The sequence below is a fragment of the Colletes latitarsis genome, chromosome 10 (assembly GCF_051014445.1).
Source record: "Colletes latitarsis isolate SP2378_abdomen chromosome 10, iyColLati1, whole genome shotgun sequence".
In the NCBI taxonomy this organism is placed as follows: domain Eukaryota; kingdom Metazoa; phylum Arthropoda; class Insecta; order Hymenoptera; family Colletidae; genus Colletes; species Colletes latitarsis.
The window spans coordinates 30,038,767-30,057,439 of NC_135143.1; the positions used below are offsets into that span (position 1 = coordinate 30,038,767).

At 42.8% G+C, this 18,673-nt stretch overlaps 1 protein-coding gene across 3 annotated transcripts in view; it reads left to right on the plus strand.

Moving 5' to 3' along the window:
• LOC143346460 (atrial natriuretic peptide receptor 1) overlaps positions 1–18,673 on the plus strand; it is a 55,242-nt gene that overhangs the window by 22,070 nt on the left and 14,499 nt on the right. For all 3 annotated transcript variants that reach the window (XM_076774567.1, XM_076774569.1, XM_076774568.1), the window contains 11 exons: positions 1,286–1,400; positions 2,219–2,553; positions 4,716–4,807; positions 4,888–5,026; positions 5,182–5,263; positions 8,634–8,769; positions 9,140–9,217; positions 9,372–9,449; positions 9,766–9,870; positions 13,190–13,436; positions 14,650–14,808. In XM_076774567.1, coding sequence (XP_076630682.1) covers positions 1,286–1,400; positions 2,219–2,553; positions 4,716–4,807; positions 4,888–5,026; positions 5,182–5,263; positions 8,634–8,769; positions 9,140–9,217; positions 9,372–9,449; positions 9,766–9,870; positions 13,190–13,436; positions 14,650–14,808 — 1,566 coding nt within the window. The remainder of the gene's footprint in view (positions 1–1,285; positions 1,401–2,218; positions 2,554–4,715; positions 4,808–4,887; positions 5,027–5,181; positions 5,264–8,633; positions 8,770–9,139; positions 9,218–9,371; positions 9,450–9,765; positions 9,871–13,189; positions 13,437–14,649; positions 14,809–18,673) is intronic.

Consider the following 18,673-nt stretch of genomic DNA (forward strand, 5'->3'; position numbering starts at 1 on the left):
TTCGGGGGTATGTCTATTCACCAAAAATGATTGTAATTGACCCCTACAAACGAAAATAATTTTTTTAGAACGATTTTAAATTTTTTAATTTTGTCGAAAAATTTCACACCTTCTCGATTTTTTTTTACGAAAGTGGGTAGGATTTCGGGGGTATGTCTATTCACCAAAAATGATTGTAATTGACCCCTACAAACGAAAATAATTTTTTTAGAACGATTTTAAATTTTTTAATTTTGTCGAAAAATTTCACACCTTCTCGATTTTTTTTTACGAAAGTGGGTAGGATTTCGGGGGTATGTCTATTCACCAAAAATGATTGTAATTGACTCCCGCAACCGAAAATAATTTTTCCAGAACGATTCGAAATTTTTTTTTTTCGCCGAAAAATTTAGGCACCTACCCCCTGTCGATTTTTCTTAAAAATTTGTTTTTCATTTTTAGTAAATTTGTTTAACGCTCTACAGAAAAGTTGTCTAATACTTTTTAATAGGTACTCATGAGCTCTACTTTAGAAAAAAATTTCATTGAAATATATACATTATTGTAGGAGTTATGGTCATTTGAAAATTGGACGATTCGAAATGTTTGCATTTAATTGTTAATAACTTTTTAACGAAGCCTCCATCAACAAATTGATATTCTTGATTGTCGTCTTATTTTGGCCTCTAGAATCCCCCATTAAAATTTTTCCCAGGTGTGGCCGAACACCCTGTATATCCCGCCTTTTTTTACACCCATAGAAATGTTAAATCAAACTTTGTGAAAATGTTTCCTATATAATTCGCTTTGAATTATTATTAGATAATTAAATTTAATAACATTTCTTTATTTTCGTGACTATGAACAAGCTTCCGGTCGATAAATATTGGCGGTAAAAAGCCGATTAACAGGCTTCCGGTTGGTAAGCTTTGGCAGATTCTGTTCCGGTGGCGCCAGCTCGACCGCGCAGCTTCTAACCTTAAAAGTTTCCTTCCTCATGAAAAATTCGGACGTTCGGAAAGTAAAGTATCGTTCGAATTTTACAGTTTTGAAAAATCATTTATTTATTTCAACGGAAACCAGTCCATTTATACACAGTTCCATCACAGTTGACGTTAAATACATAAAATAAATAATACGACGGAGTAGATCGGGTACAGTGACGCGATTAATGGTCGAAAGAAGAGTTGGGTTATGGTTATACGCGAACGAGATGAGCAAAGTCGAAATACGATATAGACGAAACGTTTCGAAGCGTAATTAACAGAATGTTCGGAAAACGAAACAAACATTTCCTTCGTTTCAGTCGTAGTGATGTGCGCCAATTCGACGACGATTCGAGAGATTCTGCTGGCCGCCGAGGAGCTGGGAATGGTCGACTCCGGCGAATACGTATTTTTCTCCATAGAGCTCTCCTCCAGGTAAGTGGATCGTGTTTATCGAAACCCTGAAAAACGAAAATCTAATGAAATGGATTCGTAAATGCCGTCGTAAACCCGAGCGTACGATTAGCTTAACGACCGCGCATTTCCCATTTATGTGTATGCACGTACCGTACAATACGTGATGCAAACTTCGAGATCTAACCTCTGTTTCACATTTCGTTTAATGTTTGTTTATTTAACGGATAAATACGGAATTTTATATAAAATATAACATGGTGAAATCCGTAAGAATCCTCAACGAGAAAGCGAAAGGTTAGGAGTTCGAAAAATCTATTTGCTCGACAAGATACTTTCGGTTCCTTTGGCAAGCGGGAAACAGTGATCGATGCGGGAAGATACAACTTTGACGATTCCAAGGTTTTTCCTCGGTCTTCGATTGGTAGAACGAAACGACCGTCGATTCTACGGATCGGAAGCTATTGGTGCGGGGTGACGTCGGGAGAAATTTAGTGCCTTCTATTGTACTTCTTCCCGTTGAACGGTTAACAATCGGAGAATCGCGTCCTGTATTCGAATCGATCGAGCCACGGTCCTTTCTTCCGAAAGCTCGATCGAACGGTTGAAGGCGTCGCGTCGCCTCGGTTCCCGCGTGATCGAGTTTAGTTTGATCTACCGAAAGCCGCAGACCGCAGTTTCCCCGACGAATTCGTGCTCGCCTGACCGTCGACACATTGTCTGAAACGGACGAAACCTCCGGTTCGTTGGTTAGTTCCCGGCGGTAATGTTGCTGACGTTCGAACGACAAACGAGCAAATAATGCGTAACGACGTTTGTGTTCCATCGATTCGTTTCAGCGGCAACAATTCCAAGGATCCGTGGAGGTTGGACACGGACACGGACGAGAGAAACGAGAAGGCGCGAAAGGCTTATCAGGCGCTGTTAACGGTCACGGCGCGTACACCCGATAATTTCGAGTACTTGAACTTTTCCCAGGAAGTCAAGTCCCTAGCGCAGAGTAAATACAATTTCACTTTTGGAAACAGTTCCGTCTCGACGTTCGTGACTGCGTTTTACGACGCCGTTCTCCTTTATGCCCTCGCCCTCAAGGAAAGCCTGCCGGGACATCCTGGCAAAGTCAATCTAGATGGCGGTAATCTCACCCGTCGGATGTGGGGAAGGAGCTTTAAAGGTAAACACCCCTTTTTCTTTCATCCAACTTTCTCTGTTCTTCCTTTGTACCGTAACGTTGCATCGGTTACTTCCAATTAACACTAGATTTACGGAATGAGCCAATTTGACTCATTTACAATTTTATTGCTATACAAAGTGTTCGACCACACCTGGGAAAAATTTTAATGGGGGATTCTAGAGGCCAAAATAAGACGAAAATCAAGAATAGCAAATTGTTGATGGAGACTTCCTTGAAAAGTTATTAACAATCAAATTCAAAAATTTCAAATCGTTCTGGAAAAATTATTTTCGGTTGCGGGGGTCAATTACAATCATTTTTGGTCATTATACATACCCCCGAAATCCTATCCAATTTCGAGAAAAAAATTCGGATAGGTGTTGAAATTTTTCGGCGAAAAAAAAATTTTTCAAATCGTTCTAAAAAAATTATTTTCGGTTGCGGGGGTCAATTACAATTATTTTTGGTCATTACACATACCCCCAAAATCCTACGCGCTTTCGAGAAAAAAATTCTTTACCGAAAATATAATTTGGCGCCTAAATTTTTCGACGAAAGAAAAATTTTTCAAATCGTTCTAAAAAAATTATTTTCGGTTGCGGGAGTCAATTACAATTATTTTTGGTAATTACACATACCCCCAAAATCCTACGCGCTTTCGAGAAAAAAATTCTTTACCGAAAATATAATTTGGCGCCTAAATTTTTCGACGAAAGAAAAATTTTTCAAATCGTTCTGGAAAAATTATTTTCGTCTGCGAGGATCAATTACAATCATTTTTGGTCATTACACATACCCCCAAAATCCTACGCGCTTTCGAGAAAAAAATTCTTTACCGAAAATATAATTTGGCGCCTAAATTTTTCGACGAAAGAAAAATTTTTCAAATCGTTCTGGAAAAATTATTTTCGTCTGCGAGGATCAATTACAATCATTTTTGGTCATTACACATACCCCCAAAATCCTACGCGCTTTCGAGAAAAAAATTCTTTACCGAAAATATAATTTGGCGCCTAAATTTTTCGACGAAAGAAAAATTTTTCAAATCGTTCTAAAAAAATTATTTTCGGTTGCGGGGGTCAATTGCAATCGTTTTTGGTCATTACACATACCCCCAAAATCCTACGCGCTTTCGAGAAAAAAATTCTTTACCGAAAATATAATTTGGCGCCTAAATTTTTCGACGAAAGAAAAATTTTTCAAATCGTTCTGGAAAAATTATTTTCGTCTGCGAGGATCAATTACAATCATTTTTGGTCATTACACATACCCTCAAAATCCTACGCGCTTTCGAGAAAAAAATTCTTTACCGAAAATATAATTTGGCGCCTAAATTTTTCGACGAAAGAAAAATTTTTCAAATCTTTCCGGAAAAATTATTTTCGTCTGCGAGGATCAATTACAATCATTTTTGGTCATTATACATACCCCCGAAATCCTATCCAATTTCGAGAAAAAAATTCGGATAGGTGTTGAAATTTTTCGGCGAAAAAAAAATTTTTCAAATCGTTCTAAAAAAATTATTTTCGGTTGCGGGGGTCAATTACAATCATTTTTGGTCATTAGACATATCCTCGAAATCCTACCCACTGTCTATAAAAAAATTCGAGATAATGTACTGTGCCTATGTGAAAAGAAAGCAACAAGACAAGGTGTTGACATTCTAGTATCTGTCTAATTATCTTCCAAACAGTGCATGATAGCAGTTTTTAACAAGATATCATTTTTACTGCAAACGACCTCTACTAACTAAATATGCAAAAAAATTATTATTATTATTACTCATAAATAATAATATTAATAAGAGAATAAACCCTTTAGTACAAAAGATGTAAGGTACTAGAAGTGTCAAACATCGCTTATAAAATTTTAACAAAACAAATTAATTTACAATACGTTGCAAGGATAATTTTAGACTTTCCAATGATTGCTCAATTATATCAATTTTAGTGTGTGCAAAATTCTATTTACACAATTTATACAGTATATTATATTACTTATTTGTAATTTATAAATTGTAAGGTCACAAATAAAAAGAAGCAACTGACGCTTTCCTTGTGACTAACTTAAAGCTGTGTAAATGTCTTTTGGACATTTTTTATATTTTTTTTCCAAGGTGATTCTAATCTGTACATGAGTAAATAAATTGTGTTCCGTTTTAGGTATAACGGGTGACGTAAATATCGACGAGAACGGGGACCGAATAGCGGACTATTCCCTTTTGGATATGAACCCAGAGACGTCAAAGTTCGAGGTAAAGATCGCGCTAGCGTAGGAAACGGTGCGCGCGTGCCGCGTCCTTTGACGATCATTCCGAGTCGTTTCTTGTCGTAGATTGTCGCCAATTACTACGGTGCCAATAAAACGTTGGAATACGTCCCCGGGAAGAGAATCCACTGGTCGGGTGGTCGGTCGGAGCCACCGCCAGACACACCCACTTGCGGATTCGACGGCTCCTTGTGTCCCGACAACTGTAAGTCCGTTAAAAGCTCCCGTTATCTCGTCGCGTTACGCGTCCCGCAAACTTCTCTCCGATTCCTCCGAATCGTTCCCAACGTTCGAGAGATTGTTTCCCCGAAACTTTTCCATAACCGTCGGTTCGCAGTTTAAATCAGTTTTGTTCGACAGCGCTTCCAGGACACGCGATCCTCTCCATGGTTTTAAGCTCCATCGTCGTTGTTCTCGTCGTTGCCTCGGTCTTTATATACAGGTAAGTACAACCAAACAATCTACGGTCTTAATTATGGCCTCCGCTAGCTTCACTAGCTTCCGTTATATTATTCCAAAACGTTCCACTGCGTTTTTTTCGTTTTGGACTTTTCGAACATGTCCGTCGACTGTGTCTCGTTATTTCCCCGCGGGATTAAGGTGTCCTGTGTATTGGGCTGCCCGCCCACGTACCTAGAAGCTTTTATCAATTTTCGATCGTGCAACTTTATACGTAGAAATATCAAATATTAAGTATCTTAACCCCTTAACGTTCATGCCCGAGTTTAACTGCTTTGTTTTCCTTCAAATTATACGTTAGATACAACATTGTAATTAACAAAAACCGCATTTTTAGAAACAAATCCAATAAAGAAAACTGATCATTCTTGGTTAACCCGAAAAATAGGAGCATTAAAGGGTTAAAAGCTCGGATATGTGTTTTCTTATTTTTAGTCTAGAATTATTAGAACAAGTTTTAATAAAATCCTCTACATGTCTGTTTTATTATTACACTTTACTGCTTGAGATTAAAGTAATTTCATCGTGATTTATAAGTGTTAAAATATTAGTTGATATTCATGTCGATAACCCTGCTGGGCAACGAAAAGCCGATCAATCGATTACCAGTCGATAAAGCGTTAAAATTGTCGATAAGTATGCTATGCACCTCGTGTTCTTTTCTATCCGGTTCGTCGAATTATACGCGCGCCTAGCAGCAGATCGTTATCAGTTGCTTTTTTTCAAATACGGCAACTGTTTCTCTCGTCGAGATATCTTTTATCTTTTTCTTTTTTTAAACGAGTTAAAACCATCCTCCGCGACGCGTTAAGTTACTTACCGACTTAGCTTATAAGTCGCGAGATTAGAGTTTCTACCTAAGCCGTTGTGGATCTTTCCGTGTACCGGGAACCTTATTTCTTGGAGTTTCATCGCGGCCGATGAAGTTACGATCCAAAGTACATAGCGCCGTCGTGGACCCGGAAAAACGGCGCGCGAAAACGTTTCGACGTTTACGTTCGCCCTTTATCCGTCCCCGAACGAATTACGTCCCAAGTTTGAAACCGTGATCGGATATAAAGTTCGTTATTCGCGCAACGAAGTTGATCGTTTTAAGGGCGTTTTAAATTTCGCGGCTTTACGAGTCCGGCGGTGCAAACGGTGTCGTAAAACATAAATTGGTCGTGGCAGACGGTTTTCATAGTTTCCTCGCGGCTCAACGTTTTTAATTACGGCTTAGAATATTCGAACGAGTCGACAAAGGTACAACGGCAGTCCGTCGCGTAGCTTTCGCGTTGTCGGCGCGATTCAAAGGTGAAATGGAAATCGATTCGATCGGGCGAATTAATTGGCCCGTACTATACCGGTCCGTTTTCATGCATTTGTCCGTAACTCGCGTATGCCCGACGGTGGCAACTCGCAGCGTTCGGTTTACTCTCGTAATCCTATCGAGCAGGATTCGTGCTCGTTCCGCGAACCATACTCGATGAAACATCTGCCTCGAGACGATGGTTTATTAGCGTTCGTACGGGTTTATCGCCTAGGCAACGGATTCACCATTTTAACTAACAGAAACGAACGGGGAGAAGTCTTTAACGTTCGCGAAGAGGTTATGGTGTCTTGTTGTGCTTGTTTACCTGCGATTGGCCACACTGAAAATTGGCCATCTTTAATCTTAAAGGAACAGGTTAAACTTTGCAGGTTATGATTTACATTTATAATTTGAATAAAGTTATCGTCGGTTTGACTCTACTCATTTTCTGTTTACTCGTTTTATTTGGGCTTTGTTGACTTGGCAATAATATTATCGAGCAGGATTCGTGCTCGATCCGCGAACCATACTCGATGAAACATCTGCCTCGAGACGATGGTTTATTAGCGTTCGTACGGGTTTATCGCCTAGGCAACGGATACACGATTTTAACTAACAGAAACGAACGGGGAGAAGTCTTTAACGTTCACGAAGAGGTTATGGTGTCTTGTTGTGCTTGTTTACCTGCGGTTGGCCGCACTGAAAATTGGCCATCTTTAATCTTAAAGTAACAGGTTAAACTCTGCAGGTTATGATTTACATTTATAATTTGAATAAAGTTATCGTCGGTTTGACTCTACTCATTTTTTGTTTACTCGTTTTATTTGGGCTTTGTTGACCTGGCAATAATCCTATCGAGTAGGATTTGTGCTCGATCCGCGAACCATACTCGATGAAACATCTGCCTCGAGACGATGGTCTATTAGCGTTCGTACGGGTTTATCGCCTAGGCAACGGATACACGATTTTAACTAACAGAAACGAACGGGGAGAAGTCTTTAACGTTCGCGAAGAGGTTATGGTGTCTTGTTGTGCTTGTTTACCTGCGATTGGCCACACTGAAAATTGGCCATCTTTAATCTTAAAGGAACAGGTTAAACTTTGCAGATTATGATTTACATTTATAATTTGAATATAGTTATCGTCGGTTTGACTCTACTCATTTTTTGTTTACTCGTTTTATTTGGGCTTTGTTGACCTGGCAATAATATTATCGAGTAGGATTCGTGCTCGATCCGCGAACCATACTCGATGAAACATCTGCCTCGAGACGGTTTATTAGCGTTCGTACGGGTTTATCGCCTAGGCAACGGATACACGATTTTAACTAACAGAAACGAACGGGGAGAAGTCTTTAACGTTCGCGAAGAGGTTATGGTGTCTTGTTGTGCTTGTTTACCTGCGATTGGCCACACTGAAAATTGGCCATCTTTAATCTTAAAGTAACAGGTTAAACTCTGCAGGTTATGATTTACATTTATAATTTGAATATAGTTATCGTCCGTTTGACTCTACTCATTTTTTGTTTACTCGTTTTATTTGGGCTTTGTTGACCTGGCAATAATCCTATCGAGTAGGATTCGTGCTCGATCCGCGAACCATACTCGATGAAACATCTGCCTCGAGACGATGGTTTATTAGCGTTCGTACGGGTTTATCGCCTAGGCAACGGGTACACGATTTTAACTAACAGAAACGAACGGGGAGAAGTCTTTAACGTTCGCGAAGAGGTTATGGTGTCTTGTTATGCTTGTTTACCTGCGATTGGCCACACTGAAAATCGGCCATCTTTAATCTTAAAGAACAGGTTAAACTCTGCAGGTTATGATTTACATTTATAATTTGAATAAAGTTATCGTCGGTTTGACTCTACTCATTTTCTGTTTACTCGTTTTATTTGGGCTTTGTTGACCTGGCAATAATCTTATCGAGTAGGATCGTCGACGCGTTGTTCGCGTTTCTACGGGTTTAATCTCAAACGGTATTCGTTTCCCGCGGACACCAACGACGACACGCTCTTTGCTGCGGAGGAATCGCGATAATCGTTTCTTTCGTATTGCAGGCACTTTAAGCTCGAAGCTGAATTAGCTTCCATGACATGGAAGGTACACTGGAACGACATCGTCCTCGTGCCCAACGCGAAATCGAGGGGTTCCATGTATTCGTTGATCGCGAACAAGATGCGCGGTAGTCAGCTGGTGAATATTATTTATTTATTTATTTATTTTTTTTTCTTCGCTATTTTTCTTTGATACAATTAGAGTGGAGCATTATCGTAGAATATGAAATATTCAGGGACCACCCAGAGAGACGTTTAGATTTCACATTTTTCAACGGGCTCCAGGGGAAACGAGTTTGTTTGGTTTATTTTGTTATTTTTTTATCGCGAAACCACTCGACCGCGAGATAGCTCTTCAAAAAAAAGAGAATATCCGTTGCAAATTTTATTCCACGTTTTCTCAACGACGTACACGAGGCCGTGGTCGCGATATTTTTACTCCATTTACCCGATCGAGCTTCGAGGCAGCGAATTTAAAACGAATACGATCTTTCTGTTTCTCGTTGCAGACCATATACCTGGAGGAGAACGTGAGCCTGCCGGACGAGGTGGATAAAAACGCATACGTCCCGACGGGTATTTACAAGGTTCGACTTTTAAATCGACAGTAAAGCGACGCCATCTTTACGAATCGTATAATTAACCGTCAGAAAGTAACGAGATATCATTTTCGCCCCGGGTCTTCGTTTTTATTTGATTTAAACATAGAAAATGAACCATCGAATCCACGATTTATTGCAGAACTCCAAAGTCGCCATTAAATTGATACCAAGGAACAAGGTGGAGATCTCGCGACCGCTGTTGCTCGAATTGAAGAGGGTGAGTAACGTCGTCTCGAACAAAGACGTTTTCATTGAGTTTTCAACGAGGCGTCCGTAGCCGTGATACGAGAACGGGCACAGGGTCTTTCCAGCAAAGCAAGGAAAGAAACGAGCCGAAAGTTAGTCGAAAAGTTGTCTGCCTCGTTGAAATTGCGGTTCGTCGTAGTTGCAAAGACTGGCAAACTCAATAGTCCCTGCCCCGTAGATCCTCATTTTTTCTTATTTTTTGTCTTTCCTACCGACCAGTCGTATCGGTATTCGTTTCTGTCGATGGAACCCTTTTCAACCGATAACATTTCTCATCCCCTGCATAGATGAAGGACCTACAGCATGATCATTTGGCGCGATTTTACGGTGCTTGCGTCGAACCACCGCATTGCTGTCTCTTGACCGAGTACTGTCCCAGAGGATCTCTTCAGGTTTGTCGATATCTCCCGCGAATTACTTTACATACGAGCGCGCGCGTCTCGGGAACTCGGAGTTCGTCGCGGTGAGCGCGGTTCGCAAGAGAAAACGGCTGGGAAACGGCGACGAATATTGCATGCGTTGTCGTTGCGCGTATGTGCGTCTGGAATGTGGACGCCTACGAAGTACGTTCGAGCGCATAGATTGATCGCGTCTCGCTCCGATCTTTCGCTGTCCGACTCTTTCTCCAAGACTGATTCGTTCGATCGCCCTAATTTAACCGCGCATTCCGTTTGCACTCGCTCAAACGCTTGTCATTCACGCTCGCGCCATCATACGCTTCTTTGTTACGGTAGAACTCCATTTGTACCACTCGTTCTTGTAAATTGAGTTGTTTTTGAAATTGGTACAAGTCCGTTCTTTCATACATTGAGATATCTAAGGGTTTGTGTCTCAATAAATTATTTAGAAAACTTGTCATCGTGCCACATTGGAAACACTGTTTTGTATATACAGTGATTCTAGAGGCCAAAATAAGACGAAAATCAAGAATACCCATTTTTTGATGGAGGCTTCCTTAAAAAGTTATTAACGTTTACATTTCCGACAGTACTGAATTTTTTTCTAGAAAATGGGTAGGATTTCGGGGGTATGTCTATTCACCAAAAATTATTGCAATTGACCCCCGCAACCGAAAATAATTGTTCCAGAACAATTTGAAATTGTTGAATATAATTGTTAAGAACTTTTTAACTAAGCTTCTATCAACAAATTATTATTCTTGATTTTCGTCTTATTTTGGCCTCTAGAATCCCCCATGAAAATTTTTCCCAGGAGTGGCCGAACACCCTGTATATTACAGTAAAAAAGAATTCCATGTGAAACAAGTTAAAATAAATGGAGTCGTACTGCACGGATTATGTTTCTGTATCAGTATTGTATTGCTAACATTATTCGTCCTACACTGTATCGCACGTTGCGCTCACGCTTGATAGCTTGCCAATACTTTTGGAGCTTCCTCCGCTTCCTGTGCATATAGCGTTTCAGAAAAACAAGTATAGACACGCAAATTCCTCACCGCGAAGAGAAATAGAAAATTCATGCGTTATATTCGGAAGTTTGAGGCTTTTGTTTTCGAGACACGAGCAGTTAAAGTTTACCGACGTGACTCCCGGCACGTTCTGTGGATCGTGTATCCCAATCAACCGAACGCACGCACTAGCGCGCGTAAGAAACGCGTTCGTCGTCGTATAGAAAACGCGTCCTTTTCTCGGAGGCGTGTAACGCGATTTTAAATTTAAATTTAACACGACTGGATTGTGAAAATGAATGGGTCGCGCGAAGCTAATAGATCCCCGACACAAAGCTAACGAAAGGGTGGCGGTAGGTGAGAAAAATTTACCTCCGCCGTCGGGAACGCGCGTTAGTCGAGTAATACTAGTTTGGCTACGGATAAAGCGACGGAGCTTTTGCAGCTTTACGAAATAAAAAAATATCTGCGACGTCGGTTCGAAAATCCTATTAACGCGTCGTTGCGTCACGCAGAATTTTTTCTTTTTTTGATTAATTAATACGCGACTTACGATCAGATACAATACTGATTATGCAAAGAAAATGGTATCAGTGAGAAAATTACTGTTACATCAGAACTAATTAATGACCGTTTCGTTCGAGTGGCGTGGCTGTGGGAGTCGTAACTTCCGTTGACCTAATTCGATTTCTCCTCGCAGGAATTTGCGTATTTGGGCTTGTCTCGTCTGCTCGAAACACGCGTTAACCCGCTGCGATGCTGCCTTAGGCATGTCGTTCGACGATACCTCTCGTACATCGCCAATTATCACGTTTATTATTTACAAGGTGGGAACATAGCTACGTGCGTTAGGTTTTCTTATTTAACGACTTCGTTTACCGAGTAAAAGTAGAAAAACAAAATGCACAAGTATGTCGAGCATGGTAAAAGGTTGAGGTTCAACGAATAACCACCTCTTTGGCAGTGTTTGCTTCTCCTAAGCATGAGAAAAGGTTATATAAACATAGGTCCGGAAGCTCTCCTACTTTTCGAGACACAAACAATTTTTGCTCGCGATGGAATATTTCAGAAATGTTTTAACTTACTTATGGAAGTACATGCTTCTCGTCTTGGAGACTCGACCAGCAGGGGGGGGGGGGGATTATTTATATTGATTTCGATGCGGATGAAACGTGGTTTCTATATCCCTGTTTACGTAGCCTATTTTCATTTTTAGGAAGAGTAAAACGTGCTACCAAAGCGAGACTTATTATTTCAGTGGCATCTCGTGTAACGCGTCAGGCATATTTATGTTTGCCCGGGGGCCAGCTTGGACCTTGCTACCCCCGTCGCAGGCTACATACTTATTTTACGACGATACATTCATACAAAAGCATAGACGCATGGAACAAAATTATTTTCATCAAATTTTCATTTGTCCTCACGGAAATCCACCCGAATTAACCTTTTAAGTCCGCGAGAGAACGATCTTTTTTATTTGACCATGAACATAATGCTTTAAATCCCGTCCAGCTGTGTTTACATTACAGGGATTTAAATCCGTACTTAAAGGGTTGATAATATCCGGAGAAAAGTCTACGAGCGATGCAAAGCGTACTCGACGTTCGTGCTAGGGAAGTACAATTTGTAACTGCGTTAACGCGAAATAAGAACGTTCGTTTAAGTGTTACGGTTCAATTTGAGAGCCGCAGTTCGCGCGTGGAGAAACGTACGGTTACGTCCATCCAATGTGCAGCGTAACGCGCGACGGCGACGCCCAGGCAATCGTTGTTGGCATCTTCGTCGGGTACCGTTGCACGGAACACCGCGAGTCCACGGAAATGTAATCGAGCTGTCCGTGCGCGAAACGAACGCCGCTCGATGGAAAGCTGTTTCGCCGTTGATACGCGCAACTATCTCGCGGCACGTATTTTCTCTGCTCGTGGAAGGCCGGCCTGAACTTTGTCCGAGCCCGATAGAGTTTCGCTGTCCGTCGCTGCCTTCGTTGCCGGGCTCGATTAAAAATGTAATCGAATTCCGAGATTAAAGTTTCGTTCTTTCGTGTCGTCGGTTTCAATTGCGAACAAACTTGGCTACGCGTCGGGGCGTAGTCGACGAACTAGCTAGCTCGTTTCCAACCCTCGAGGGACGCTCAAACGATCCTCCATACTCGAGGACATTCGCTCCACGGACGTGCGAGAAACAATGTTTACATTTTTTTGCAAATTTCTTTTCTCGAGTAATCAGTAAAAAACAGTCGCTCGAGCGTTGGTAGGACCGACACCGACCACGTTTCAAAGGTTTTCGATGGTTTCTCACGACAGGACATTCTGGAGAGCGAGCAAATGAAGCTGGATGGCGTGTTCCGAGGGTCTCTGATACACGATATCGTTCGAGGGATGGCGTACCTTCACGCGTCCGAGCTGAAGAGCCACGGGAACCTGAAGTCGACCAACTGCGTGGTCGACTCGCGATTCGTCCTGAAGATCACCGACTTCGGTCTGCACGAGCTGAGGAAGCTGAACCCCTGCGACGCGGAAGTCGACAAGGACAGCTACGCCTACTGGAGAAGTGAGCAAATCGTTGTAATCGGTGTAATCGGTGTTTGCAAAGTAGCTGGTTAGATTTCGGTGGCTTGGGAAAGCAAATAACGTCGTGGACGCCGGGAGTTCCGAAATAATTCGCCAAGTTAGCGAGTTCCCAACGAGGAACGGGTTCGAAACTTTGCCACCGAATGAAACTTTTCGGACTCGTTTAGGGCACGTTGCACGGGATCGGGATTAAATCTGGCCATTTACTTTGGAAACTGTACATTGGACACGCGCTGAACACGCGCGCCACGTTATTTTTACGTGATATTAATACATGGGCGCACGTGTATTAATAAATGGCAAGCGACTGGGACGCGTCGGTATTGCGCGCAAATTGTAAAGTTATTACGGCGAAACAAAGTGCTGCGCCATTGTTGTACGGAGAAAGAAGGTTCAAAGGGGCGCGAGTAAGAAGAATGGGGACAGCGACGAATAATTTTTGTTAATCTTTCGGCATTGGGAAGTCTTTGTTACGATTACAATGAAATATTTGCCAATTATAAAGACAAATTAATCTCGGTTCGCTTTTTTCTCCGCCTATGGAGCCAATGAATAAATCGATAAAAGCGATTAACTGTCCAACATTCTGCTTTAAGCGACGATCTTTTAATTCAACTTTATTAAAATGAACGGCATTGCACGCTGTCAACAATACGTTTTTCGTAGAATCGAATGCTAAAAAATTTGAATCTTTTCTAATCGTCTCGGTGGAACATAAATCATTCGCGAATATTTATTTTTAATACTGCTCTTAAATCTTCGTTTATTATACATAAGCGTACTACCACGCATTTATTATTCGCTCTATAGTTACCGAGACGCCATTTTCTTTCCATTAGAAATTTCCTCCGCCAAACTTTACACTCGACATAATGAATTGTTTCTTTAATGTCTCGTTAGCTTTCCTCTGCAGTTGTCGCTTCTTTTACCCCCCCTCTGGCGATTTAAATTTTCTAACAAAATTTAACCGTTCCTTATTTGTCTTCCTCTTTGTTTCGACTTTCGTCTGAAAGTTTTAAATCCAAAAAAAAAATCTGGTATAATTATATGAGAACAATTCACTAGTAACGAATTAGTCTGATCAAGTTACGGGTGGTTTATCTTGTGTTTGGTACCAAAGATACTAATTCAATGTACGCGTATGATCTGACTATACGTAACTGCAGGTTAGATGAACATGTTTGTTATCGTAGGGCAGCTGTGGACAGCCCCGGAGTTGCTGAGGATGGAGAGGCGACCGCCGGAAGGCACTCAGAAAGGCGACGTGTACAGTTTCGCCGTGATCGTTCACGAGATCGTGGTTCGCCAGGGACCGTTTTACTTGGGAGACAACTGTGATCTCTCCCCGAGGGGTAAGTCGTTGCTACGAACACGCCGCGACAGGGTTTATTTAACGTCGAACGGTCGACCGGGGAGACAAAAACCACCGAGCGATTCGTCGACCTTCGACAACGCGATCTGCAAAACGAATAACGCGGGGATTTCCACGAGGAAATGCGGTAGCTTTGTTCTTATTTCGCCGCGGGCACGAAACTCGTAACAAATTGGAAGTAGAAATTGTGTAGAGCAACACAATTATCTCCAAGTTTACGCTTTACCGAGCACTGTTGCTCCCGTGCATTTTTATGCGACGTAACGCGTAAACTCGTCGCGAACGTGGCGTTGAATTCGTCGGAGGGAATGCAATATAAACGAGTTTCAGCTTGAACAATTTTGCCATACCATAAATCGTTGTAACATTGTCTGGTCAGAACCGATAACGGCAAGTTTGAAGCCTCGATGCAAGATTGCACGTCTGAGATGCGCGGGAGAAAATATGAACCTTGCAACGGGGAATCTTGCAAGTTACGCTGGGTACTTTTTTAATTTTTATTTTATTCGTTCTTCTTCGAAATTTAATCTCCAGTTTCGTTGAATGTATAAGTATCGTTAATTCTCAAACACCACCACCAAGTTACAATAGTTGGATGATCGACAGTTTTTCAGCCCTTAGCGACCTCTGAACTCAGGTGTAGCGTATTGGTCGCACGAAACTTTGATCGACCGCGTCTCGAATTTCACGTATGCGTCGGTAAGAATCAACCCTTATCGAGCGTCGATAAAAACTGACGAATAGACCTTACACCCTATGGACTTTCGTGGCCCAATCTGACTGCCATACCGACCTGGAAATTCGGAGGTGATTTTAGCGTCTCCTCATGGATGGCGGTCAGTTGAAAGACTATTCACTGAATTAATATTGATAGACAGACAGTTGTTGTGTGTGCAAATTGACTATGGGGCAGGGGGGACTAAAAAGATAATCCAGTATTATCAGACGGCTGACCAGGTGTAGAAATTTTTCGGCAAAATTAAAAAAATTTCCAATCGTTCTGGAAAAATTATTTTCGGTTATGGGCGTCAATTGCAATCATTTTTGGTGAACACAGATACCCCCAAAATCCTACGCACTTTCGAGAAAAAAATTCATGAAAACAGTACTACTCCAAGAATGATAGTTGACAGAAACTGTGATTAATGATTTGATCGATGCTCAGTTCTGGACCGTGTACAGCTTTAATTTCGTTAAAAAAAAATAAAATTTCTGCAATTTCATTTTCCGTCTCACTTCCTCTTGTGTTCATTTCTGTAATCTGTTGGTAATGTTGCAAGTGGTACGAAAAATGGGGCGAAAAAATACGTTTGCATGCAAGTTCTACTCGCGTACCTCGTCTGAGCCTGCAGAATCAGCCGGTAAGGAAGGAACGCGCGCGTCGTATCGACGGGAGCTTGCAAGGTAAACGGAGTCACGGTCGGTAAGGAAGTCGCGGAGCTTTCGCAAGCTCGGTCTGGTCGAGAGCGGCAGGATCGATGACAGGACGGAACGTGCCACAAGTAGGCTAGGAGCGTTTCGAGTCGGGGGTTGAAAGCTCAGTCGAAGCTTTCACGCGTCCTGGAACGCACACGGGTTTCGCGCGCGGTGCTCGTTCGTCGTTTCTCTCCTACCCTCTCTGTCGCTCATCTTTTCTCGCTACCTTTCGTCTTCTTCTCCGGGGTTGTTCTCTGCACCCTGTATCGGCACGCAAAATCGCCTATAGGCAGTTATGGCAGAGGCTATGCTCTAATAATCGCGGAGGAAGGGAGAGGACGCGGTAGGTCTCGGCTAGTACCGGTCGTTTAATTAACCCCGAACCACGGCGGTCACCGAAAGGAACGTGCGTTCGCGCGTGCCATCCTGCGTGCCTGGCTGCGTGCTTGCGTGTTGCGTGCTTGCGTGGCCTGCGTGTCTGTTGACCGACGTGCTTGCGTGCCCATCTCGATACGTATGTACGTGCCTGTGTTTACGAATCGTTCGACCGTCCCATTTACGCGGCCCGATTTTCCTTTTTGCTCGATATTTCACCCTCTTTACCCCCTCCGTTCCAACCCACCCTCCTATATCGCCCGTTCACCCTTTTTCCACTCTGGTCTTTTTCCAAGCCAATTACCCTGATTTCGTATCCCGAGAATCCGGCTGTTAATTAATTACTCGTCTCGCAGCCCTCCCTGCTTTCTCTCCGGGAAACTAATAGTCGCACGTAGCGAACAACGAACGACGATCCCGGGGTGTAAACGACGGCGAAACATCCTGCGCGGAAGTTTGTCGAGCCGCAATCTCGCTGGTCCGTAAATACCGTCGTCCTTAATTCGCGGGACGGTTTCGATCGCCTCGTACGCGGGGGCGAAAATGTCGTCCGCGACCTTACGCGATCGTCGAACTTTTCGTACGTGAGTCCGTTGAACCGGCATCGGACGGAAATCGCGACGTTTCGGGATCGAAGATCCACGGGGAAAGCACCCTTTCGAAACGAGGCAGACGCTATCCAATTTGCTTCGTTGACTCTGGGAACGTTACGCTCGAACGGGCAACGGAGCGACGGCCAATTCGATCCGAAGCAATTTTCTCCTTTATCGCGGATTGTTCCGTGGATGGCGCGCGAACGCGTAGAAATCCTCGCGAAAGGGACCCGCCAGGGAGGGAGTCTTCGACCTCGAATTCGAGCACGCGTTGACGCGTCGGGGGAAACTCGATTTCTGCTGAAAGCTTTCCGGGCGCGGGCGTTTTGGAAATTGCATATCGATCTTGGCTATTCCAGCCTTTGGATTCAAGCTTCTCGCCGACAAGGGCTGAGAAATCACGATCGGGAAATTTGTATTAGCTGCTCGCGAGCGATTCGAGACGATGCATCGGTTGTAACGAAGGACGAATTAACTCGATAACGCGAGCATGTTCGAAGGAGCACTCCTCGCGTGTGCTTGGCCATCGATTAAACGATAACCGTAGAGACGATAACGTTGAACGTCGACGACGATGAGCGCGAGATTTCGGGGCACGCGCCATCCTCGATCGACGAGTAACGATTTCAGATTCTACAAATTCTGAGTTAGAGTACGAACGGATGTTTCGAGCTGATATTCAGGTTGAATATAGTTTTAGAATGAATCTGAAAATTGTATTCATGTCGCGGGAAAAGCAACGCGAAAGAGAGGTGTAGGGGATCGAAGATCGAAACGGTAAAATCGGAACGGTTCGGTGGAATAAAGCAGGGTAATTGGAAAAAGAGGAGAAATGGCGGAGAAAAGCAAATCGTCGAGCACTAGTAGCCTGACGTTGCCGGCGATACCTGGCGCCAGCCCCGATGGCGGGGCCAGTCCACGGAGGGCCGTCAGTCCGCTGCTAGAGGTCCGTAGGCCCCACTGCACCCTCAACTGCGAGAGTTGCAACGCCTTCTTGGAGGATTTATACAGACACAACAGTAGGTTCAATCTTTACCTTTCCCCAGACGCGACCAATTCAATTTCGTTCCCGGGAAATACTCCCGAGAATACTCTTCCCCCCATCTGTTTCGGTTATAGTAATGTTGTCTTCTATTTTAATCCATTGCTCTCTTTTGTACACTATTTTTTACTGCAGCTTTGTTACTACTACGAAGTATAAAACTGTTTGATTACAATATGTCGTTTGGTTCCGCGACGCGAACGTTATCGAGGGAGGGTACAAAAAAATGATTGTTTTTTTATATGAAAGGTTTCAAAGTCATTCAGAAGTAAAACAGAGGTGTTCGACTACCCCTCGGAAAAATTTTAATGGGGGATTCTAGAGGCCAAAATAAGACGAAAATCAAGAATACTAATTTGTTGATGAAGGCTTCGTTAAAAAGTTATTAACGTTTAAAGTTCCGCCAGTACTGAATTTTT